The sequence below is a fragment of the Bubalus kerabau genome, chromosome 14 (assembly GCF_029407905.1).
Source record: "Bubalus kerabau isolate K-KA32 ecotype Philippines breed swamp buffalo chromosome 14, PCC_UOA_SB_1v2, whole genome shotgun sequence".
Classification (NCBI taxonomy): Eukaryota; Metazoa; Chordata; class Mammalia; order Artiodactyla; family Bovidae; genus Bubalus; species Bubalus kerabau.
The window spans coordinates 10886890-10912006 of record NC_073637.1 but is presented as its reverse complement, the minus strand read 5'-3'; the positions used below and the strand labels follow the sequence as shown (position 1 = coordinate 10912006).

The 25117-nt window shown below is 47.6% G+C and overlaps 1 protein-coding gene across 1 annotated transcript in view; it reads right to left on the bottom strand.

Moving 5' to 3' along the window:
- Window positions 1-3480, bottom strand: part of KCNQ3 (potassium voltage-gated channel subfamily Q member 3) — a 291277-nt gene extending 287797 nt beyond the window's left edge. Inside the window, exon 1 of the mRNA XM_055545745.1 lies at window positions 3095-3480. Within this exon, the coding sequence (XP_055401720.1) occupies window positions 3095-3480 (386 nt within the window). The remainder of the gene's footprint in view (window positions 1-3094) is intronic.
- Between the last annotated feature and the right edge of the window lie 21637 nt (window positions 3481-25117).

The following is a 25117-nucleotide window of genomic DNA, read 5'->3' as shown; positions in this document are numbered from 1 at the left end:
TGGGGGAGATGAGCAAGCAGATCAGTCCAGTGCAGAATCTTACGGTTAGGATGCTGCCAAGGATGGGCCATTCTAACCAGCTGGCAGGTCAGGGAGAAACTTCCCTGGAGGAGGTGACCCAAGAACTCAGCCAGGGTGAAAGCGAGTAGCCAGGAGAAAGCAAGGGATGGGCATTTAAGACAAGGGGAGCAGGGGCGGTGGAATGGGGGTGGAGGGTCTTCGATGTTCACATTTTCTATATTCTCTGCCTTTAGGATAGAAGCAAGAAATAACATCTCATGGGTCTGGTTCATTTTTTAGTTTGTTTGCTTTTTTTAAGCATGCACTAGTCTGTGAGACCACGATCAGCCCAATATCCTGGCTCTCTTGTGCCATTAACCACAGCCCAGAATAAGATAATGGTTGCTTTAAAGCACAAATTTCAGGGCCTTGCAAAATCCTGAATCATCAATGAAAGGTTAGGTTTTGTTCACTTGACTAGGCTTGCTCCTCAGCGGGAGGGAAAGTGTACAGTGCTTCCGCTAATGAGTTGAAATTCAAGTGTCAGGGGCCCAAACCCGACCCAACAGGGTTTTCCTGTGGAATGCCCGATTAATCAGAATTCCAACCCTGGCACCACGCAGGCCACGTTCTGTCTCCCCAACACTGCAATTCCCTGGGCTTTGAGCAGCCCCTCCTTCGATTCCAGATCCATTTCCAGCCATTTGCCAACCATGAGCTAGGAAGGGGAGGCAGAGACATGACAGAGTCATCTGTTACCGAGGGGGCAAGGGGCACCAGGGATGCCTCGTGAAATACCCAGAGTCCTGAAATTGTTGGCAGAGGGTCATAACTGGGATCCCAGCTTAGAAACAAGAGATGACCCCCAGCATTCAAATGTGAGCTCCAGAATCTCAACCATGTGACCCTGGACAAATGGTTCTACCTGTTTTGGTTTCCATATTCTCATCCATCAAATACAGGTAACAATTCCCACATCATGAAACTGCAGCAAGAACTAAATGAAATAAATAATTTGCATGTACAAAAGTACCTCGCTAGGTATGCAATTCTTCTTTCTTCCACAATGTAAAATTTTCCTGGATCCTCTCTGGGAAACTGAGGTTACATACAGGTATTCCCAAACCTGCTTCCAAGTGATGGAATAATTCTAGAGAAGGATAAAATCGGGCCTTAGCTATCCTCTCCCCAGAATGTCCAAGATGGGGCAAGAGTGCTGGCTGGGAAAGGTGAAGGAAGAGGGAGCCCACAAACTCCAGTGGGACCCCAGGTTCAGAAGGCAGCCAGTATGCACAGAACGCCATTTATGTCAAAAGGACGTGTAAGGCCGTGCATGCTTGTGTGCACTCAAGTAATTTGTATGCCTTATTATCGCATATTCCAGTATTATCATCAGTTCAATTTGACTAAATACAGCACTAGAGACAGAGATGAATATATTTTAATCCCTTTTTATCAACTGATGAAAGCCAACAGAAGAGCAATTGCTAACCCTTCTCTCCAGCCACTAACACCTGCAAATACACGCAGACCTGGATGCCAAAGGCTAGATTCCGTCCCCCCAGCCCCCACCCTCAAAAAAAAAAACAAAAAAAAAACCCAACCCATATTCCTGGTTGGATGCCTTTCGTGCCTCAGTTTCAGGCAGGCTTCAGGAACCTCTCGGATGAAACCTGTTGCCAAGCCTGAGGTTCTGTGCGGAGGCCCCCACCTGGTGGTCAAATCTGGAACTGCCTTTCCAACCAAGGAAGATTGGCAGGTAGTGTTTAACTCCAAGGCTCCCTGAACTCCTTTCCACCCATTAGTCGTCGGTCAATTGGAGAAGGACAGGGAGGAATATTCACTGCTAAAAGCACAAGCAGAAGGGTCAAGGTCTTGGTCACTTCCCCGTCAAAACCCTAGTAATGGTACAGCTTCCTAAGGAGCAGCCATCAGAATGACTAAGCCACAGACAGGAAGCAAGGGGTACCTGGAAGTGCCCTGCCAGCCCGGCGCGGGTGGGGCGAGGGTGGGGGGTGGAGTCGGGCGGGGGGTGCATGTTAACAACCCTGACTTCCCCTCCTGGGAAAGTAGCCACCACTGTCATCCTACCCTCCCCAAACACAGCAGGATATTTTATCCAGAGCATTGGGCGCAAAAGAAGTTCCATCTTCCTGCCCATCACGCATTTACATTCTGGCTTGAAACAGACTCTTTCCAGGGGAAGGGTGCTTGGGGGCAAAGCTTCAGCCCAGGCCCCTTCACACGCCCTCTGCCCTGGCCCGGCCACAGCAAGAGACGGGAAGGAGTTGAGGTGGAGGGGATGATAAGACCAAATTATGGAGATGTTTCAGCCAAAATTATCCCTGGCCCTCATCGACTGGCAAGGTGAAGCCCCCACCCCTCATTCCAGGCTTAGAGCCGGAGAATCACAGTTCCCCCTTCATCCCTCTCTCTCATTAACTTCCCTAAAAAGAACCCCCAAAGATGCATGTTGGCCAGCCCCAGTCCCCAAATGGAGCAAACCACGTTCCTTTCCACACCAGAATGGAGCCCGAAAAAGGGCAGCACAAGCAAGCAATCGATAGCCGCGCTCACACTCACACACACACCCCACTGTGGGCAGTGTACCACTCCCATCCCCAACTGCAGGATGTATCATCTAAACTCAACAGCGATCCCAAGTAGAAGGGACCCACCCCAAGCAGAAACACAGAGCGCATGGGAGGATCCGCTTTATCCCGTTCAACCTCCTCGTTAATTAAGAAAAACCACAGAATTCTTTTAAGCTTGGCTACCAACATCCGGAGATGGTGCCACAAACGCGCACCCGCGCGCGCACACAGAGGTACCAATTCGATCTCCAAATCTGCAGAGGAGCCACGCGTGGATTTTTTTTTAAGCCTTGGGGTTCAACTCCCAGGTGTCCAACACCCTGAGAGTGGTCCATAGACACACAGGCATACACAGCAGAGGGCAGGCTGCTCTCCAATTCGGTGGACGGGCGCCCCTGGACTTGGAAGCCCCAGAGCCGTCCTCGGCTCCTACCCGCACCCCGAACCCCTCCACCTCACGCACCGCCTCCGAGGGGCGCCCGGAGAGGCCCGGTACTCACACGAGCGCGTGGTAGAGCAGCGCCCAGCCCCGCGGTCTCTCGAGGGCGTCGTAGATCAAAGTTTGGATGCGTCTGTACTTGGCGTTGTTCCTCTTGACTGGGCGGCTCAGGGGCGTCTTGGCCAGGAGCCCGATGCCCTGCGGGGTCCTCCGCTGCCCCTCGTCGCGGCCGCCGCCCTCCAGCAGCAGGGTCCCGTCTTTGTCAGCTCCGGCTCCCAGCGCCAAGGTGACTTGCTCCACGTCGCCCGGCGCTAGCCCCACTTTCCGCTCTTCGTCGCCGACCGCCGCCGCGTCCCCTCCGGCCGGGTTAGCGGCCCCGCCGCCTCCGCCGCCCCCGTCGCCGCCGCCGCCAGCCGCCCCCGCCGGCCTGCGCGCCTTGAGCCCCATCTGCCTCGCCCCCGCCGGCCGCTTCGCCTTCTCCGCTGCTGCTCGGGGAAGAAGGGGCGCTCGGGCTGCGTGGAAGAGGCGGCGGCGGCGGCTGCAAGCCCGGGAACTCCAATGCCATGATCCGCGCGCCCCTCCCCACCAGCCCCCCCTCCCAAAAGCAGGCTAAGGCGGGGCCCCGGGGGGCAGGGGGAAAGGGTCACATCCCGCGCGGTTCCGCCGCGGGACCCCGAGGGGCGCGGGCCGGAGGCTGCGGGAAGCGGGCGAGGGCGCGCGAGGCTGGCGCGGAGGCGCTAGGGCGCGCGGCGGCTGGGGCCCGGCACCGGCGCTCCCGGGCGGCGGCGGCGGCGGCGGCACCCGGGCCGGCGAGCCCGAGACAGCATCTCAGTTTATTTACAAGCCCGGGGCCAGCCGCCCTCCCTCCCTCCCGCCCGCCACACGCGCCGCCGCCGCCACCGCCTCCTCCCGCCTCCGCGCTCCCCCCCGCGCCCCTCCCCGCCCGCTCCAGCCTCAGCCTCGCTCCGGCGGCGGCAGCAGCGGCGAGCGAGCGCGCCGCGGGCCGAGCGCACGCCGCCTCCCTCCCGCCCTCGCCGGGGTGGGGCCCCATTGTCCCGCCCCGTCGCGGCCGGAGGCCCACGGCGGCGCCCCGCCCCTCTCCGCGCCCCTACCCCGCGCGCCCCACGGCCCGGGATCGCCCGTGCGCGCGGCTGCGGCCGCGGTGCGGGACTCCCCGCGCTCCCGTGGGCGTTGGGGCTTTCCCCGGGCTGGGAGTAGAGGGAAAAGACGAAAAGAGCAGGAGGGACGGGGTGGGTGGGAGGGGGGTCATGGTCTCTTTTTCCCGTTCTTGCATCTTCAGATTTTTCTAGTCACCCCCCAACCCTGCTTCTTGGCTTGGGAAGTAAAATCCAAGTTGCTGGGGTGGCCAAGGCGGAGCGCACCGGGGACCCACCCGCTCGGGGGCAGCGATGCTCATGGCTCCCATTCGTGGTTCGTTCCGACCTCACGCCCCTGGCCCTTGAATGGCACCTCCACCAGCTAGCGTGAGCAGAGGGCGAAGAAATAGGACACGGGGAATCGGTTTCGCTCCTAACTTGTGCTCTTGGCAGGTCCTTCCCTCTCTGAGTTTCTGCTCATTCATTCAGTGACTAAACCCACGTGAGGTCCTTGTGCTCAGAGAGCTTGCCTTCTCGAAAGGTAGAAAACAATAACGGCGAAACACACGGGAACGGCATAATTTCCTCCGTGGGTAATTCAAGGAGGAAAGAAAATAGGCGTGCAGGGCTAGAAGCGGGGAATTTCTTTAAATTGTCTGTCCCTGGGAGGCCTCACCGTGGAGGTGATATTTTGGAGGCGAGATGAAATGGCAAGCTGGAGCAACTACGTTAAATGTCCAGAAGCGCCTTCCAGGCAGCAGAACAGTAAGTGCAAAGGTGAAGGACGGCTTGAGCTTCTTGAGCTTCAGGGAGACAAGAGGAAGGTGAGGCCTCAGTTGAGGAGGAGGAGGGGGAGGGAGGGTGGGGGTGGACTATATCTTGTTAATTCACTAGGGTCTTGCTCTTTGAACCTGACTCCCTCCCTCCCTCCCACCGTGCCCACCACCATTAGAGGAAACCCTTCATTCCAGCTGCCCTGGTACCTTGTGCTGCGTGCTAAGTGAGTTCAGTCGTGTCCGACTCTTTGTGACCCGATGGACTGTAGCCCATCAGGCTCCTCTGTCCATGGGATTCTCCAGGCAAGAATCCTGGAGTGGGTTGCCATGCCCTCTTCCAGGGGATCTTCCTGACCCAGGGATCCAACCAGTGTCTGTTGAGTCTCCTGCCTTGGCAGGCGAGTTCCTTACCACTAGCGCCCCCTGGGAAGTACCTGGCGCCTCCTTTGTTTTTCCCTCTTTCCCTCATATAAGCTGGCTTGGGTGGAGGGGAGGGGCTGTGTAGCAAGGCCAAGCCTAGGATCTACCCCTAGGGTATAGAATGGAGTGACCGGAAGGCCTGCATGTGAACTGGGGCTCAGGATTCGCTTGGAGGAAAGGAGAGTGAAAGGGAGAGGAGGGCAGGGGCCTGGAGGAGAGAGAGCATGGGGAAAAGGAGAAAGGATGAGGGAAGGGAGAAGGGATGGGGGAGGGGCAGCAAGAAAACGGAGTGGATGTATGGGGTGAGGAAGGGGAGGGGGGGACCTGTATGAATGACTGTCATAGGGAACAGCCTCAGAATTCTCAGAACCAAGAAGGCTGAAGTTTCAAGAAGGGAGTTTAGAAAAAGGGGAGTTAAACTGTACTGCAAGGCTGAAGCCCTTAAAATGGTGTTGTACAGGCACAAAAATATACTGCTTGGTGCAACAGAATAGTTTGTCCAGAAAGTGTCTCTAATATGAGAACTTTATATAAAAGAAGTCATGAAAACCCAGTGAACAAAAATTGTTCCTTGGTCAGTGGGCTGTGGGGTGAGTTTTGTGAAGATTACATGAACTGGTAGATGGAAACGGGACTCTATGGATGGCAAAACCCCCATAAAAGTTCACGAATAGATGAATGGTCAACAATGAGTTGGAACATGTAAGTAACCAGTCAGTGCAAACCCTGGGAAGGAGGAACAGTATGCAGAAAGGGAATCGCCTCCAGTGAGAAAAGTCCCAAACAGAAGGGGGAACACCTGAAGTGGGCTCCCTGACATCTGTTACCCTCCACCCCCCAAATACCAACACATGCCTGTACTTTCTGCCCCAGCCCAATCCCAACTACCTAGAAAAATTCTGCCCTCTGTATTTGAACACCTTGTATAAAGTTACCCTTCTCCCCCAATCCCTTTCTGTTTTATTTACTCATTACATTTATCACTGTCTGAAATGGTCATATTTGCATTTTGTTTACTATTCTGTCTCTAAACAAATGCAAGGGCTCAGCATCCTAGAAGAACGCCTGTTATTTATAATAGTAACCTCTCAATACTTATTGCCAGCGTGAGATAACAATGAATAAATGAATGCAGAATGCAAAGACCCCAGAACAATGGCTGGCACCTAATGAAGCATTCACTGTATGTCTGGGTCTGAGATTTTTGTTTTTGTCTTTTACCATTATGGGAGTCTTTAATCTTAGGAAATGTTAGTTCTCTTGCAACTTTAGTAACATAGTAACAAAAAAAATTTTGTCAACACTTAAAAAGCCTCCCTAGATAAGCATAATAGAGTAGTCAAGAACCACATAGGAAAAAGATGTCAGAATTCATTACTGTGCAATTAATCAAAAGTTTAGATTTCCAAAATGATAGTTCGAACCTCAGGCACTTGAAAGACTCCTGTTTTGATAAGAGCTGCAGACTGTCAAATATTAATGTTTTAAGATCAAGTGCAAGGACTACGTTCATGCTGCCCCAAAAGGGTGAAGTAAAGTCAATATTAAATGCATAATTTTGATCCAATTAAATCTAACTATAGGGAAACTGCAAGGGAGTTTGGAAACTGATTTGCTTCAATGGTTTTCTAATTCAATGAAGATAGGGAGTTTGGAAATATCACAAAAAATCTGGGTGAACTCTGAGTGCTATTTGGGAAACTGTGTAATCTCAACCCTCAATAGCACAGATTCCCGCTAATGGAAAGCAAGCATCCTACATCCCACTGGACGGAATTGTTTTTGAACCCTGAAGTCCCAAGAGCCTCAGGTATCAGCTGGATGCTGGTAGTTCGGTGATAGAGCGTCCGTCCTCAAGGGTTGGACTGGCCGAGGTGTTGACGACAGGGCGCCCCCTCCTGGTTTTGCGTGATTTGTCACCTTGAAAACCCAGTCACTTGCTAGTTCTTACATTTTCCTCTCTGTATCCCCACTCCATTCCTTTGCTTTTGTTTTCACCTCTCCTGGTCTTCCTGTCACTGTTCTATATGGCCAGTGAACTCTTTCCCCTTTGCAGACAGGTAGCCTTGCTGAGAATAAATAAGGAGAAAGAGGGAGAGAGATTAAGAGACCGTCTCTGAACCTCAGTTTCTGCCTCTGTAAATCCTACTTCCCAGGGTTAAGCATGTGGTAACAAAATGAACAGAAATGTGCTTGTAGGAGATGACAACACTTCCAGTGATGGTTACCATCGTGGTGGTGGTGGTTTATCGCTCTTAGTGTCTAACTCTTGCAACTGCATGGACTGTAACCTGCCAGGCTCCTCTGTACATGGGATTTCCCAGGCAAGGGTACTAGAGTGGGTTGCCAGTTCCTTCTCCAGGGAATCTTGCTGATCAGGGATCAAACCCTGATCTCCTGCATTATAGGCAATCTTCTGCATTGCAGGCAGATTTTTTTACCCACTGAGCCACCAAGGAAGTCCATGACTCTGATCCAATGAGCAGGGCAGGATCTCAGGTTCACAGGAATGGGCAAATGGGAGCCTCTGCCTCCCTTCTCACACAGCTCCCAAAACACCTTGTGTTTTAGACCACGTTAAAATTTACTTTATTTTGTATTACTTTTATTTATATTATTACTTTTCCTTATTGCACAAGAAGTACATATAGTTGTAGATAAATTATTAAATATAGATCAACAAAAAGGCAATGATAATAGTTTGTTGACTTGTACCCAGAAGTACCCTTTGTTAATATTCTGGCGGTGACTAGCACTACTGCATCGAAGACCAAAGCTCAGCCCCCAACAGCCCCCAATAGGGCACCTTCCCCCTCCCCTTTCCCCTCTCCCCTTTCCCTCCTCCCCTTTCCCCCCTCCCCCATCCAGCCACCTGATGGCGGGTGGATTGCACTGGACCTTCTAATTGTGGGTGGGACGATGTAACCTCAATGGAACAGACACATCTCCTGGATATGGAATTGCCTCCCATGCCCATTATGTTTCTGTTGACATCACCTTCCATGGACTGAGCACACATTCTTCACTCTCACAGAATCCCTCATAAAGCTACTTCTGATCAGATCCTGCATGCCCCACCCCCTCCGCCCCCGGCCCCTTGCTTGTTACAACTCTACCTCTGGGAGGAGCCAGTGAGACAGGTCTTGGCAGCTAAGGAGACGCTGCTTTTTTTGGAAGAGACAGGACAAGCTCCAATTTTAGGTCTTTTAACAACCTCAGGCCAAGAGGAAATGTGTTTGAAAAGGAAAGATCCCATGCCTTCCCTATATGTATTTTTGTTCTTGAAAACCCAGCTACAGCAAATCTTCAAATGTGCTGCCCTCTTCCCTTCTTCCATGTGTTTGTTTTCCTTCCCCTAAACTTCAGACCACTCTACATGAGGGCTTCCTTGCAAGTGAGAAGACTTCCTGGGAATGAATAAGATGGGAGTGGTGAAAGGACACCATTGCACCTTCACCCAGAGGCCGAGGGCAGCTTAAAGTACGGATCTTAGACCTGGACTCAAATTCCAGTCCCGACTCTGACTCTGAGCTTAGTGACCTTGGGCTGGTTGCTGAACTCATCAGGTCTCATTTTCCTCATCCGCAAAATGGTCTGAACACCATTCAGGGACCCGTGATAAGGCAGAACTTTGTAGCCTGTGATGTACTGCTCACGTTGAAAGTGTAAGTCACTCAGCTGTGTCCAACTCTTTGCAATCCCATGGACTGTGGTCCATGGTATTCTCCAGGCCATAATATTGGAATAGGTAGCCTTTCCTTTCTCCAGGGGATCTTCCCATCCCAGGGATTGAACCCAGGTCTTCCGCATTGCAGGTGGAATCTTTACCAGCTAAGCAATAAGGGAAGCCCAAGAATATGGAGTGGGTAGTCTATCTCTTCTCCAGTGGATCATCCTGAGTCAGGAATCAAACCAGGGTCTCCTACATTGCATGTGGATTCTTTACCAACTGAGCTATCAGGGAAGCCAGTTTGAGTAACTGTTCACATTACTCAAAGGTATTTGGACACATGTCTGTAGAAGGCAACTCAAATCAGGAGGGATGAGGAATGAATGAGCTTTGAGCCAAAAGGTACTCAGCTTCAACCCAGATGGCAAGAACCAAAGGGTTTAGTTTTGGTTGTTCTCAGGGAGAAAGCATATTTCTTTTTCCTGCCTGGCCTTTGCCATTCTTACATTAACCTTTAAACTTACTTTGCATGTTTCTTCATGTCATTTTGACTTTTTCTTTTAAATAATTGTATATAATTTTCCCTTAGTCATGTATGGATGTGAGAGTTGGACTATAAAGAAAGCTGAGTGCCGAAGAATTGATGCTTTTGAACTGTGGTGTTGGAGAAGACTCTTGTGAGCCGTTGGACTATAAGGAAATCCAACCAGACCATCCTAGAGGAGACCAGTCCTGAATATTCATTGAAAGGACTGATGCTGAAGCTGAAACTCCCATACTTTGGCCACCTGATGCGAAGAACTGACTCATTGGAAAAGATCCTGATGCTGGGAAAGATTGAAGGCAGAAGGAAAAGGGGATGACAAAGGATGAGATGGTTGGATGGCATCACTGACTCAATGGACGCGAGTTTGAGTAAGCTCCAGAAGTTGGTGATGGACAGGGAAGCCTGGCGTGCTGCAGTCCACAGGGTCGCAAAAAGTTGGACACAACTGAGCGACTGAACTGAACTGAATTATATTGGGTAAAATAGTCAATTCATCCATCTAATGAATTCATTCATTCATCTTTCCAGTGAGCATTTATTGATTGACTGTTTCATGTATTGCTCTCTACCTGTGGGAAACAGGAGGAAAAAAGAAACGAAAGTTGAGTAATGAATTCCATGTTTAGATGAAAAGATGAGACAAGCTATGCAAAACAATTCACTCATCTCTGTATTATCATGGCATTTCAATAACCTGGTTCACGATAGACAGTCGTTGCCATCATCATCATTATTTACATTTATTGACTGCTTGCTGTATGCCTGGCATTGGGTTTATCTTATTTAATCCCAGCAACAAAGTTATGAGAGATAACCACGATGAAATGACAGAGAAGTTAAGTACTCTGTTCAAAGTTACACAGCAAAAAATGTCGGTCCCAAAATTCAAGTTCAGGTTATCTAGAGTTTATACTTTCAACCCCTAAGTTGTATTACTTGCTGAGAATTCTGTGCCAAGTGAAAGGCCCAGCATATGTAAAGGCTCCATCAAGACATGGTGGGGAGTTTCTAGGGCAAGAGGTTCAGAGGGCTGGAAGCGAGCATAAATGGAGCAGGTTCTCTCGCCTGTGCACCAGGCTTATAAACCTGCGGACCAAGAGGTGCTTTAAGCATAGGCTCACGTGACCCCAGGTGATTGCACAAACGGCTTTGTGACGACTCTGTGGAAGAAAGGTTGGGAGTGGGAGGAATTAATTCTCCAGGAGCAGTAAGAAGACTGTTGGTGGAGCCCATCGGATAGATGCTGAGGTCCAGAAGAAAAGAAGTGGCAGGCCCTGGAGAGGAGGGGGGGTGACGGCAAGAGGTATTTAGCAAAAAGAGTTCTCAAGAATTGGTGTAAAGAGTTCTCAAGAATTGGCGTCTGGAAAAAGGCAGGGCTGCGTCACTGGGTCACTTGGCATTTTAGAGGCAGAAGCAGATCCACCCAATGTCCCAGCTGCCCTCCCTCCTGACTGTGGGTCCCCTGCTAAGCTGAGCATCCATCCTCTGGCTCCAGTAATTGGCTCCCTGGGCAGTCTGTTCCTTCCTCTCCATCAAATTAAGCTCTTTCTCTTCGGGTCTTGATTGTTAAAGCACCCTGTTTGCCCATGCCATTTACATATTCCAATTACCTGCTGCCATTTCCCTGCTAATGAGCCCATGTACCTGCGTTCAAGAGTGTCTGGCCTGGAGCCCGTTTGCGCAGGAGGGCAGAGCACTATTCACAGGGTCTTCAGACAAGGAGTTCTGGGGCCATTTTCTCACCTCCTTCTACTCCTGATGGAATAGACCATTGTGCTTCATTATCCACCCCCACAGACATCACGATACTCCGTTTACTAGTTGACAGAAAAGCTCCATGCCAACTGGAGGAGCGCTCCCGGTCCTTACTGCCGTCATAAAAGGTCCATTGTACCCTCAGTCAGTCACGTGCGCGGAGCCTATTAAGTCCAAGGTCTTCTGAATTTCCATCCCTGAACACTTTGCAGAGGGGAAGCTGATGCTTGGGTGCTAAGTAACTGGACAGAGGATTATGGGTAGCTGCCCAGTGATGCTGCCTACGGTGAATGCAGGCTTTTGAAACAGACTTCTCTGGGCAGGAATCCTTTCTCTGAAAAATGCTAAGTGTTTGACCCTGCACCGGTTAAATAATCAATGTCTCAACTTCATCTGTAAAATAGGAATAATGATTACCTTAAAGGGATGTTTCAGGAGTAAGGGAGTTAACATTTGCAAACCTTTGGTACTTAGAGGCAATTAATCCATATTAACTGATACACTATGAATATTACCATATTAATTATGATAGTAGCAATTATTATGATATCTGAATTAGAAGAGAACTTCTGGTGTTAAGTTCAGTCTTACTCAGTCTTTGGTGATAGTGATCCACGTTTATATTACAACCCAGTCCACGTAATATACTACTTCCCTGGTGGCTCAGACAGTAAAGAATCTGCCTGCAATGCAGGAGATCCAAGTTTGATCCCTGGGTCAGGAAGATCCCCTGGAGAAAGGAAATGGCAACCCACACCAGCATTCTTGCTTGGAGAATCCCATGGTCAGAGGAGAGCCTGGCAGGCTACAGTCTATAGGGTTGCAAAGAGTCGGACACGACCTGCTGCTGCTGCTGCTAAGTCGCTTCAGTCGTGTCCGACTCTGTGCAACCCCATAGACGACAGCCCACCAGGCCCCGCCGTCCCTGGGATTCTCCAGGAGAGAACACTGGAGTGGGTTGCCATTTCCTTCTCCAATGCATGAAAGTGAAAGTGAAAGTGAAGACGCTCAGTTGTGTCCGACTCTTAGCAATCCCATGGACTGCAGCCTACCAGGCTCCTCCGTCCATGGGATTTTCCAGGCAAGAGTACTGGAGTGGGGTGCCATTGCCTTCTCCCTGGACACGACCTAGTGACTAACATTACATTACAACTAGGTAATGTAATATACACGTAATCCACTGAAATGGACAGTTCTTGAAACAGTGCTAGTCTGACTGAATGTACCTTCTGATATCTGCTATTCTATAGCTTATAAATATGCTGATTGCAAGCTGTACTTGTCTGCCAGCAGTGCCGAAACAAAATGCCACAGATTGGCTGGCTTAAAGGACAGAAATTTGTTGTTTCATAGTCCTGGAGCAGAAGTCCAAGACCAACTTGTTGGCAGGGTTGATTTCTTCTGGTGCCACTCTCTGCGGCTTCACATGTTCTCTTGCCTGTGTGTGCCGACTCCTGGTGTCTCTTTATGTGTCCAAATTTCCTCTTTTTATGAGGACACCAGTCATAGCGGATTAGGGCCCATCCTAAGAGCTTCGTTTAACTTAATCACCTCTTTAAAGGCCCCGTCTCCCGATACTGTCACATCCGAGGTCCTGCAGGTTAGGGTGCCAACATTCGAATTCTTGTTGGGGGGCATACAATTCAGCTCATAACATGAGCCCACTACAGATATTCTACCTTCCACTGAAAGGTCATGAACCTGGCTAATAAATTGTGAATCCAGTTCAATCTATAGCCAAATCCTTTGGTCTCTACTTGAATATCTCCAGCACGTAGCCTTCTAAGGAATCTCAATGCTGAATAATCACTTCGTGCATGTTCTTTGGGAAGCCCTCTGCTATTAGGCACCTTTCCTTCTTTACCTCATTTGATTGTCACCACTGCCCACTGAGGTCAGCTTTACACGGATGGATATGGGTTGCCCAAAGGCAGAGAACAATGGCTGAGCCAAGATTCAGATTTTTCTCCAAATCTCAGAAGATGGAGTTTCCATAACCAGAAATTTCTTCTTCATGATGAGAGAAGGTATTCCCCGGGTGATGTGACTATAACATGGGTGCTAAAATTCAGCTGTTTCCCAGGAGGGCAGTGATAGCACCAGTTTCAGTGTTTGAAGACGTGGGCTTCAGTCCCAGCCTTGGCGCTTTCTGGCTAAGTGGACTTGGGGAGGCTATAAACGCTCCCTCGTGTTCACTTTCCTCTTCAGGAGAGTGGAGTTGTTAATAACGTCTATCTCGTGTGGTTGTGATGAAGTCCAAGGTTGTCTACAGGGAGCCAAAGAAATACTTGTTCCCTTGAAGATGATTGTTGGGCCACATTCTTATTGCCATTTGACTCATTATTAATTTCTTTGAGCCTAATTTTATTATTATTATCATTCCCATATTTTATATGAAACATTATATCTGTACTAAAAGCTCCCTAAGAAGACTACTGAAAGACTAGATAATCTAGCACAAGTAAGACATTGCATTATTTATTAAGAGAACTCAGTGGTGTCTTGATTTTTCTTTAGAAAAGTCAATTTGGGAAAAAATATGAAAAGAATATCTTTGTTCCTCAACAGAAGAACAGCCACTGTTTTAAAAATCTTGACTTCAGACTCCCTTTTAAATGGGTGCTAATTTGTACAATTTCTGAGACCACACCAAACAGGCTTTGTCAGTGGAAGTCCTGGCCCGGTTTGCATAAATTCCCTGTGTCGGGGACCAGGCGGGTCACAGAAAGCTGTGGCGCTTATGCGAAGTGTAGTGCGTGGCACCTATCGCAAGAGGGCGCAGTTCATAATGGTAGCGGCAAGTCGGATTGCGATAATGGTGATGGATAAAAGGAGAGGAAGGACAAAAAGCACTAAGAGAATGGGGAAGAGACTCTCGGGCTCCCACTTCTGGGGGATCAGTGCTGTCCAATCTGTTTCCCATCTCCTAGACCTCATACAGGCCACGCTTGGACACAGCCCTACTCTAGTGGGAGGATCTCTGTTCTCCGGGTCTGTACTTCCCTCCCTGGTCTCAAGCTTTCTCTGTGAGTGTCACCCGGAGTGGTTGTCAGACTGGAAACTCTCCTTCTTAAAAAATACATGGAAACAATCCATCAAATGTCATATACCTTTCGTTGTTGGTATGTTGTATACTTATGTGATAGCTGTTATCTTCTTTTAATTCAAAATAGTTCTCCAAACTTATGGTTGCCAGTGGAGGGGTGGGAAGTGGGAGAAAGGGACGGTCAGGGAGTTTGGGATGGACAGGTACCCGTTGCTATATTTAAAATGGATAACCAACAAAGACCTACTGTAGAGCACAGGAAACTCTGCTCAATGTTATGTGGCAGCCAGGATGGGAGGGGAGTTTAGGGGAGAATGGATACATGTATAGATATGACAGTCCCTTCTCTGTTCACCTGAAAGTATGCTGCTGCTGCTAAGTCACATCAGCTATACCCTAATAAAAAATAAAACGTTAAAAAAAATTCAGGCAGGGACCTCCCTGGGAGTCCAGGGGTGAGGACTCCCCACTTTCGATGCAGGAGGCATGAGTTCGAGCTGTAGTCAAGGAACTAAGATCCTGCATGCTGCAAGCTCAACCAGAAGAAAAAATAAACTTAAAAAATAGAAGAAGAATGTTAAAAAAAAAAAAAAAAAGGCATGCAGGCAGAGTGAAGGTCAAAAAGGGGACCAACAAAGATCTTTGTATGGAATTTTAAACAAAGCCTGTCTTAAAAGCAGGATTGACATCAACAGGGGTTCCTGCCAAGCCCTATAGATTTGGGGAGCCCAATTATCAACTGAAAGGGGCAGAATTACATAAGAAAAGAGCTCCTGCTTAAGCAAGAAATTACAGGGACCCTAATTTCAAAAAAAACGCTAATAGGAAGCATTATGTATTTATATGCAGTCCTGAAAGATTTATGCCAGTCTTAATAGCTGGAGATGTCCTTCAAATTTTCCATCTGCCTTGAAATAGGTCTAATGTGATAACAAACAGGAAATCGACTGGGCTTTGGGACGCACAGTTCTGTTTGGAACCATAAAATCTACAAGGCTGCTGACGTTGCATATTAAGTAGCTGATTCTTTCCTTTCCAAATTAAGAGCTCAGTTTTGTATTACACTCACGGATATAAAACTTGGCTCTGTGGTTTGGGATGCATGAGATCTCATTCACTAAATATTTCTGGAGCAACAAAGAGTTTCTAGGATCTTCCAGGCTTGGCAAGGAATGAGGTAAGACATAAACTAAATCATGGAAAAATCTCTCACTCTCTAGGAAGATGACGGAGAAGGGTAAGACAAGAGTAAAAATGATTGCAGTCAATTGTTTCAGAAAGATCCAGGCTTTCCTGAAGCATCCATATGGTTTTATCATGCCATCGTTGGGGATCTTACAAGCTTCATGCTTCCCTCCTAGCTTTGGCCAGAAGCTAAGAGCTGTGGGTTTGTTTTTTTTTTCCCTGCTCCTCTATTTCTATGTTTAAAACTTGATTCATTTCATAAACAGCCATTGAGCAGCTACTATATGCCATGTCCTCTCCTAGGTGCCAGAAATACAGCTTTGAACGAAGGAAGCAAAACTTCCTGCACTCAGAAAGCTTACATTCAGGTAAGGCAGATAAACTGTCAACACAGCACTTAAGTCAACATGAGCGTGAGATTTTCTTTCATGTTCCAGGTGTTTCTGGCTATGGAACCAACATGGCATGGCTGGCCTGTTACTGTGCCATGTTTGAGCCTCGGCTGGGAAGACTCAATGAGTGGGTTTGGGTCATCTGGGGTGAGAGGATCCACCTCCAGGACAGCCTCTTCACTGGGGACCCCAGTAGGACTGTTGGCCAGACTGCCTTCACGTGGTCCCCTTGGGACAACAGGCAGCAAGGGTTCCAGAGTGAGGTGGAAGCTTTATGAACCTTTTGTGACCCAGCCTCAGGGTCACACAGCGTCACGACATACTCCATTGGCTGGAGGAGTTAAAAGCCCCTCAGATTTGGACAACAACTCAATGGAAAGAGTGTCAAAGAATTTGTGACTGTTTTTCAAATCAACACACTCCGATGGGGCCAATACTATAATTTATGGTGCAGGACTTCAGACTTAGGGCCAATCAGAGCAGGGTCTGAACTTGGGGTCAGGCATGTATGCATTCATTTAGCACGTGTTATTGGATTCTGAGGGGTGTGAACCACCGTGCTAGGTGCTTCCAGCTCTGGGCTAAATGAGAAAGATTGAGCTTTCCCCTCAGAGGGCTCACAGCCTTGCAGGAAAGTCAGGTGACTAAACGAGCCATCGTTAAGACCGTTTGACCAAGGGACCATAAGACCATTTGACCATTTGACCAAGTGCCGTGATGAGAGCTACAGAGCACCAGGGAGATACACAGAAGGAAAGACTAGCTGGGTCTGTGTGGTCATGCTATTTAAAATCCTTCTGCTCTTAGTTTCTTTCTTTGTACAATGAGGCTGCCAGGACCTAACTCATCAGGGTGATAGAAGCATTAGATGCAGTAAGGAGCCCAAAGTAGTCCTCAGACAGCCTTTCCATATGATCCTATTTTAAGTCTGTAAAAACCATGGCTCATTCTCTGAACTTTCCCCAGGTTTCTTGTGTGTTTTCTTACTTACTGTCTGGAATGTAAGATGCACTTTTTTATTATGGCTACTGTATAGGAAATGGATACTCTCTGCTTAGAAAGTTCTCCCCCTCATATCTGGGTGGCTAACTCCACCTGTTAGAAGAGCTGCTGAGATGTTGTATCCTACTTAAACTTGTGTTCTACAATCTTCCTGAAACCCCTGTCTTTCCCCTCTTATTCTGTCCTGCCTTTCTTTCCCCCATAGCACTTACCACCTCTCACACTGTCTGTAATGTCTCCATGTATTGTTTTTTGCCTTTCTTGCATGGATAACTTTCATGTAATGGAATAAATGAATGTTTTGGGAGAGGGCATAGAAGGAGATGGGATCAGCAGTGTGGGCAGGGGGCTTTGTGAGCTGCAGTTAAGAGTTTGTATTTTTTCCCTTAAATCTCTATGCGAACCATTGTAGAATTTTGTGTGGATGTATGACATGAACTGCTTTACATTTTTATATTAGTCTGGCTGCCATATGGAAGATGGAATATAAGAAGTCTGGGTTAGATGGAAGGAGATGGGTTAGGGGCTATGTCAGATGTCATGAGTGATGCTGGGGTCTTGGACCAAGGTGGTGACGGGGGGATGATGTGAGATAGATTTAGGATGTAGATGGCAGGCAGAACTGACAGGATGTGGCGATGGGCTGAACAAGAGGCTAAATGGAGGAAAGATACTGAAGATAACTAGCTGGTTTTTGGCTTAAGTAATTGGGTGCAATGTGGTGCCATTTACTGATGAGTAAGATTATGGAAGAAGCAGAAGGAATGTGTGTGTGTACACACGTGTGTGTGTATGTGGTATCAGAGCAAGGGCAGTAAGTCAAGATTACAGCTTGACCTTGTTAATTGTGAAACATAGATCAGACATCCAGGTAGAGAATTTCCATCTAGAATCTCTTCTAAGGAAATGACCAGAGATGCTACCTAGATTCAGTGAAGTTTTTCACTGTGTTATTTTAAGTCAAAAACTGGAGAGCACCAGAGTGTCTAGTGTTATCCTTGAAAGTGCTCCTTGTGAAGATTATAATGAGGCCAGAAAATTCTCATTAAATAAACACATGAATAACTGGGTGAGCATTTACTGCATGGTGTGATAAGCACTCGTAGAAGGATATCTGCAAAATGCTCTTACGGTAAACTCCATAAATCATGGAAATTTAGGAGGGGAAGAAGCCTTGCAGGTGGTGGTGGCGTCATTTCAGCTGGTGCCAGGGAGGCCCTTGTCTAGGCTGTGCGTTTTGATCCTTACTCATGGGCAAAGACTTGAGAAGGACCCACACCCTGGCCCCTGGTTCTGTCACTGCCAATTAACTGGGTGACTTTGGACATATCACCGAACCTCTCTGAGCCCGGTTTCTTCACAGTTAAATGAGATGGGGGATAATCCCTTGGATTCCTTACTTCTCAGGGTTTCCATGATTGGAATGCTACAGACTCTTCCTAGAGCACAGAAGGAGCCTTGGGGTTCATCCTTTCCAGCCCACTCCTAGTTCAGCTAATATGTGGAAGGCAAGAGACCTCCCCAAGCGTATACATCTCCTCTCTAAATATCTTCATCGTCTTTACAATCTTCAGCAAGGAGGTGAAGACACAAACAAAGGAAGTGAAAATTTGAGCCCTGGAAATAAAACTGATGACAGAAAAAAAAAATATATATATCAATTAGACTTGGTCTTAAAATAGCCAATTGCAACCTTAATTGATTTCAAATAATATATTTCTAGCTTTATGTACGAATTATGAGGTATATTAGACTAAGTTGGATTTGCATCAGGCTTTAAGGCTTAGCAAGAAAAGCAAAGCTTCTGCAATAATTTTCCTCCCTTCTACCAGTCTTATCCTCACTGTTTGTCCGTCTCCCACAAAGAGTACCCAAAGCAATTTTCCAAAACTGTAAATATAATTGTGCACACACAACCCTGATACCTTAAACATCTGTGCATAAAACTCCAACGGGTCACTTTTCCCTATGGAATAAAGACTAGGGTTCCCAGAGCTGGCCTCTACCTGCCTCCTCCAGCCTCTTCTCTTGCCATTTCCCTCACATCCTTCTTGCTCATCTCTGAACACACCAGGATGTTTCTAAATCCCTTTGTCTTTGCTGAGGTTCTACTTTTGTGTCCTTGAACAGCTCTCCTCACCTGGCTCCCCAGACAAACATCGACTCATCTTTCCAGACTCAGCTGAGCATCACCTTCTCTGTGGAGTCTCTTCTGACCTCTCTTGTCCCAGATGAATGTGTCTTTCTCCTTTGTGACTCTTTAAACCAGGCCCCATGTAGGTGGCAATCCCCCTCAATACAACAATTCAATGTCTTTTATTTCTTTACTTGTCTGGCCCCCTCTATAGACTTAGAGCTCCTTCAAAACAGGAAGTATATTATTTCATCTTGATAGTCCCAGAATCTTTTCATTAACTTACAATACCAGTGGATTAAGCCCCTTCTAAGTTCCCTGCATTTAGGATGTAGGAGAGTAGCAGAGACTGTATCTGTTGGTCAGCTTCCCCTTCTTCCATGCTGGTAGGTTTTGTATCCCTGTACACGGACACCCAACTCAAGAGTACATTTGTCGGCCTCCCTTGCAGTTATGCGGTCATGGGAACAAGTTCCAACTACAGGATGTGAATGTAAGCGATGCATTCACCTTCTGCCTCGTGATCTTTAAGGGAAAAGGAGCCCTCCCTTTTCTCTCCCCTTTTCTCGCTGGTTTGAGTGTAGACACAACAGTGGCTGCTGGAGCATCGATTTTGGATCCTGAGATAGAAGCTACCTGTTGAGGATAGCAGAATGAGTTAGAGGCAGGCTCGTCTCCCTTCACCATCAGGCCCTCACACTCTCCCTGAAATGACTCTAAACTTTTTTGAGGAAGATAAATTAACTGTGGCTTGTTCAAACCAATGTATTTGGGGGCCTGTGGGTTGGGAAGATCCCCTGGAGAAGGGAAAGGCTACCCACTCCAGTATTCTGGCCTGGAGAATTCCATGGACTGCATAGTCCACGGGGTCACAGAGTCGGACATGACTGAGCGACTTTCACTTTCACTTAGTTCACTGGGGCTGCAGTAAAAGCATACCATCGACTGGGTGACTTATAAACAGCAGACATCTATTTCTAACAGTTCTGGAGACTGGGGAATTCAAGACAAGGCACCAGCAGATTCGATGTGTGGTAGGAGCCGTCTCCCTGGTTCATAGACAGCCATCTCCTGGCTGCGTCTTCACATGGAAGAAGGGGCAGGGGAATTCCCTGAGGTCTCTTTTACTCTAATAATCTTGGCCTCCAGAATCACTGCAGATGGTGACTGCAGACATGAAATTAAAAGACACTTGCTCCTTGGAAGAAAAGCTATGACAAACCTAGACGGTGTTTTAAAATGCAGAGATATCACTTTGCCAACAAAGGTCCATATACTCAAAGCTATGGTTTCTTTAGTAGTCATGTATGGATATGAGAGTTGCGCCATAAAGAAGGCTGAGTGCTGAAGAATTGATGCTCTCCAACTGTGGTGCTGGAGGAGACTCCTGAGAGTCCCTTGGACAGCAAGGAGATCAAACCAGTCAACCCTAAAGAAAATCAACCCTATTCACTGGAAGGACTGATGCTGAAGCTGAAGCTCCAACACTTTGGCCACCTGATGTGAAGAGCCGACTCATTGAAAGAGACCCTGATGCTGGAAAAGATTGAAGACAGGAGGAGAAGAGGGTGACAGAGGCTGAGGTGGTTGGATGGCATCACTGACTCAGTGGACATGGGTTTGAGCAAACTCTGGGAGACAGTAAAGGACAGCAAAGCCTGGCATGCTGCCATGGAGCGCAAAGAGTTGGACATGACTGAACGACTGAATAGCAAATCTCATTCATGAGGGCTCCACCCTCATGACCTAAATCACATCATGGCCCCACCCCTAATGCCATCCCACTGGGGGAATAGACTTCAATATATGACTTTGGGGGGAATATCAATGTCCGGTTTCCAACAGGACTTCTTTGTTACAGGAGCCTACCCTGTACCTTGCTCATAGAAATGGTTGTCTAAAGCACATTTGATCTCTTTACTGATTGGACTTGCTTAACAGAAACCCTGAGCACATGACTTAACCAACGAACAAGTGAACAAGTGAATGAATAGTTTCAGGTCTAACCAGAAGCAGCTAGAAAAAAAAAAGAAGTCATTTTATCATTTGTCACAGTAGGCAGATCCCATTGTATGCTCTGAGGCTTAGGACCCTGTGCTTCAGATAGTGGGCTTAGGTGTTCCAGCTTCACTGCTCTGCTGGCCTCACCATCTACACGCAAAGCCACTGTGATCCTTTAATTCCCCCTCCACGCACTGTACTCAGGTTTCCCTCCTAGCCTTTCCCAAAGCCGTAGATCTAATTTGGATCCTCATTACCTCTTACCTAAACCATGGCACTAGTTGCTGAGCTGGCCTCTCCACCCGCTCGTCTTTCCCCAGAGCTGTTGCCATGACAATCTTCTTCTGGCCCGGAGCTGATCAAAACCCTCTGGGGCTCCCCATTGCCTTCAGGTAAAAGGCCAACCTCCTTAAATTAGTTCCGTGATTCCCCAGCACCACTCCCCATCCTACCTAGTCTCCCACCCAGCTGTCTCACCTGTCCCGCTTCACTATCCCAGCACATCCTTGCCAATGCCGTTCTAAATGCCTTTGCCAAGCTCACCTCTTTCTATGGAATGCCTTGTTCATCTCTGCTTGTTAAAATCCTACCCTTCTTTCAAAGTTCCGCAAATTCTTTTTCCTTTATAAATCTTTTTCATGTTTTAGAGTCAAAAGAATTCTACCGTCATCATGGACATACTCAGCCTAGTATAGCATTTATCATACTCGTTTAGGACTGGATGCAGGCTGGGCAGAATGGAAAGTTAACACTAGTACTAATATTAACAATGGGCTTCCCAGGTGGCACTCGTGGTAAAGAGCCTGCCTGCCAATGCAGGAGACAAAAGAGACATCGGTTTGATCCCTGGGTCAGGAAGATCCCCCTGGAAGAGGACATGGCAACCCACTCCAGTATTCTTGCCTGGAGAATCCCATGGACAGAGGAGCCTGGCTGACTGCTGTCCATACGGTCGCAAAGGGTCAGACACGACTGAAGCGATTCAGCAGGCACAACAATATTAACCATAATGTTAATAACAACAATAACATCTAACTGTTTGCCTGCAGTTTGCTACCAGCCAAACCTTCTACCCAGCATCTTAAGTACATTAGAGTATTCAGCATCTTCAGCAATTCTGTGGGGTGGGTGCCATTTTTACCATTTTAGAGATGAGGAAGTTATAGGCACAAAGAAGTTAAATAACCTGCCCAGGGTAACAAGGGAATTTTGAACCTTGACTGCTTGCTAGACACATGAACTTCAGCAAGTCATTTTCTCTGTTTGAGCCTCAATACTCTCACTTGTCAACAGCTGCACTGAAACAATTGTAGGACATGACATCCTGGGCCAGACCAGTTCCAGGTACTAAGGTACTCCATTAACGCTGTCCTCTTTGTCTGCAGGGTTACAGCTGTTAAGTCTTGTATTCAGGGCTTGACATGTTTTCTTGTACATAGTAGGTGCCTGAAAAATGTTTATGCTGCAGCTTATGTTTTGTCTCAGATGTGAAAGTCCTGGTCATATTCTGCCCAGTACCTCTGAATATGAGAGGAGCAGACTGGCCATGGGCTAATGCTGCCTCCTTTACTGTTAGATGAATAATAGCAATAGTCAGTTTCAACTTAAGACAAACATTCACACAGCCCTCTCGGTACTCAATAAGACCTGCTAAGCTGGTACAGGCCAGTGATGTGAGAGCAGAGAAGATGGAGGCAAGGTGCCTCTCCCCATTGCTCCTTACCTGTCATCTGGGAGGAAGAATGATAGTGAGTTTTCAGGGACCACACACATGGGGCCACACCTCTAGAGAGGGCTGAGATGAGGTCAAAGAGGCCTGGTCCGTCACAGCTTCCATTAAGACTGACGCATAAGAAAAATTCACTTCTGGCTGGTTTAGGCCACTGCCTGTGAACCTCTGTGACAGCCACCAAGCCTACAGCCCACCTGGTATTGCCGTGTGAAGCCAGGTGAGCACGACCACATTGTTTGTAACTGAGTGACCTTGGAGAAGGTCCATAAGCCCCCAGTGTCTCAATTCCCTCATCTGGAAGCCAGGCACACACCAGGGCACACACCTACACCATGGGGTTGTCATGGGGATAAATGAGACCATGTGTGCACACTGATTATCCCAGTGCTTGGCACACACTCACTAAGAGATCAATGCATTTGAGTGATCGGCGTTATTACAAGTCGGCTGAAACTGCGGCCTTCCACGTACCTGCCCTGTGTCTGGCTGGAGTGCTGCTTCTGCTCCTGAAATAGATGCTACGATGATCTCATCCTCCCGTGTTTATAGAATTTGCTGCACGCACTCATGTGTTTCTCTCCAGGCCCTCCTACTGATGTCATCCTGCCCCCCCCCCCTTTGCCTGTGCAGAGCCTGGGATGGCTCATCCCGCTCCCAGCGGGAGAGCAGAGAGGAAGGTCACACCACAGTCACCAGAACAGCTTTGAAAGGGCTGGTGGGTCTGCAGGGCGTTCACTTGATCCAGCGGGTAGAGGGGGTAGTCCAGGGGAGGAGACGTTTTGGACTGAGCATCCCCCATGGTCAAGAATACTCGCGGGCGCCGTGCACCTCCCCTGATCCTCGTTCTTCCAGCTGGGATCGGTGCTCTTGATACAATGGCACAGATGTTAAAACCAAGGATGAGAGAGATGACATGATGGGCCTATGGTCACACAGCTGGACAGTGAAAGGCCATGAGCCTGGTGAAGGATGCTAAAGGTGTTCTCTAACTTTACTCAGCTTGCCATCTGAGGAGGAGAGAATGGTTTATTTGGGCTTTGGAGGCAACACGCTGCTGGATATTTTTGCACTTTGCCACCTGCTTTTTCTGCCTTCGGTTCACTATCACCGTGACTCCCAGTTCCTACCTCCTGCGTCATCTACTTGCCCTCCCTCACCCCACCCCAAGTTACATTTTACTCTCAGGTTATACTTATGTTTAAAGAAAAGAGAATCCTGATTTCAGGGGTGGATATTTTCTTAAATAAATAAAAATGGAATCTTGCATAAATGACGTGTCTGTGCTCAGGGCCTCTTAGGGACAGGGCTGGGGGCCTGTGGTTCACAAGCCCTTCTCCTGGGACCTGGGGGAGGTTGAAGGCCAACAGCAGGTAGAAATAAGAAACCAGGGTTCAGAGAGGTCACACAGGCAGGGTGCTGTGCTCCTAGCCCTCGCTTCTACCCTTGGAGCTTGATTATGATCTGTTTCAAACCTTGGGATTTTGCTTGAGACTTTATCTTGACTCATACTGTATCACCTATATGTGGAATATAGAAAAATGATATGAATGAACACATTTGCAAAACAGAAATAGACTCATAGGCATAGAAAACAAACTTATGGCTATCAAAGGGGAAAGAGCAGGGAGGGAGGGATAAATTAAGAATTTGAGATTAACAGACATACAGTACTATACGTAAGCTAGATAAACAAGAACCTACTGTATAACATGAAACTATATCCAACATCTTATAATAGCTTATAATGGAAAAGACTCTGAAAAAGAATATGTGTATGTGTATAACTAAATCACTTTTCTGTACACCTGAAACACTATACTATAATCAACTACAATTTTTTAATGCAAGAGGTAAATAAAAATTTTAAATAAATTTTTAAAAGTTAAAAATTTTAAAAAGAGACTTTATCTTGTAGAAAAAGATCCTCTGCTAGCAAAAATAAACAAAAAGTTGCCAAAATCATTAATATTAGAAAATTTACTGATCAGGGATAGGGCAATCCTTGGATTTAATCCTTGATTCTCTATGTTGAATTCTTGGGCAAATTTCCTTACCTCTCTCTTACCCATCCTCAAACCTCAGTGTTCCCATTTGCAAGATGGAAAAACTGAGCTTCATTTCGGAGGATTGTTTTGAAAAGTGAGATAAATGGTAGTGGCTATTGTTATTTCATGTTCAAAAATCTGTGAACTAACCTGTGCTCTCAGCCTCTCTCCCAGCAGGATGAACTCTGAAAAATGCTAAACAATAACAGCAACTCATAAATTACACAGGAAAGCTTCACTACAGTCAGTATTTCTCATAATACATCCGTAGTAATAAAGTAC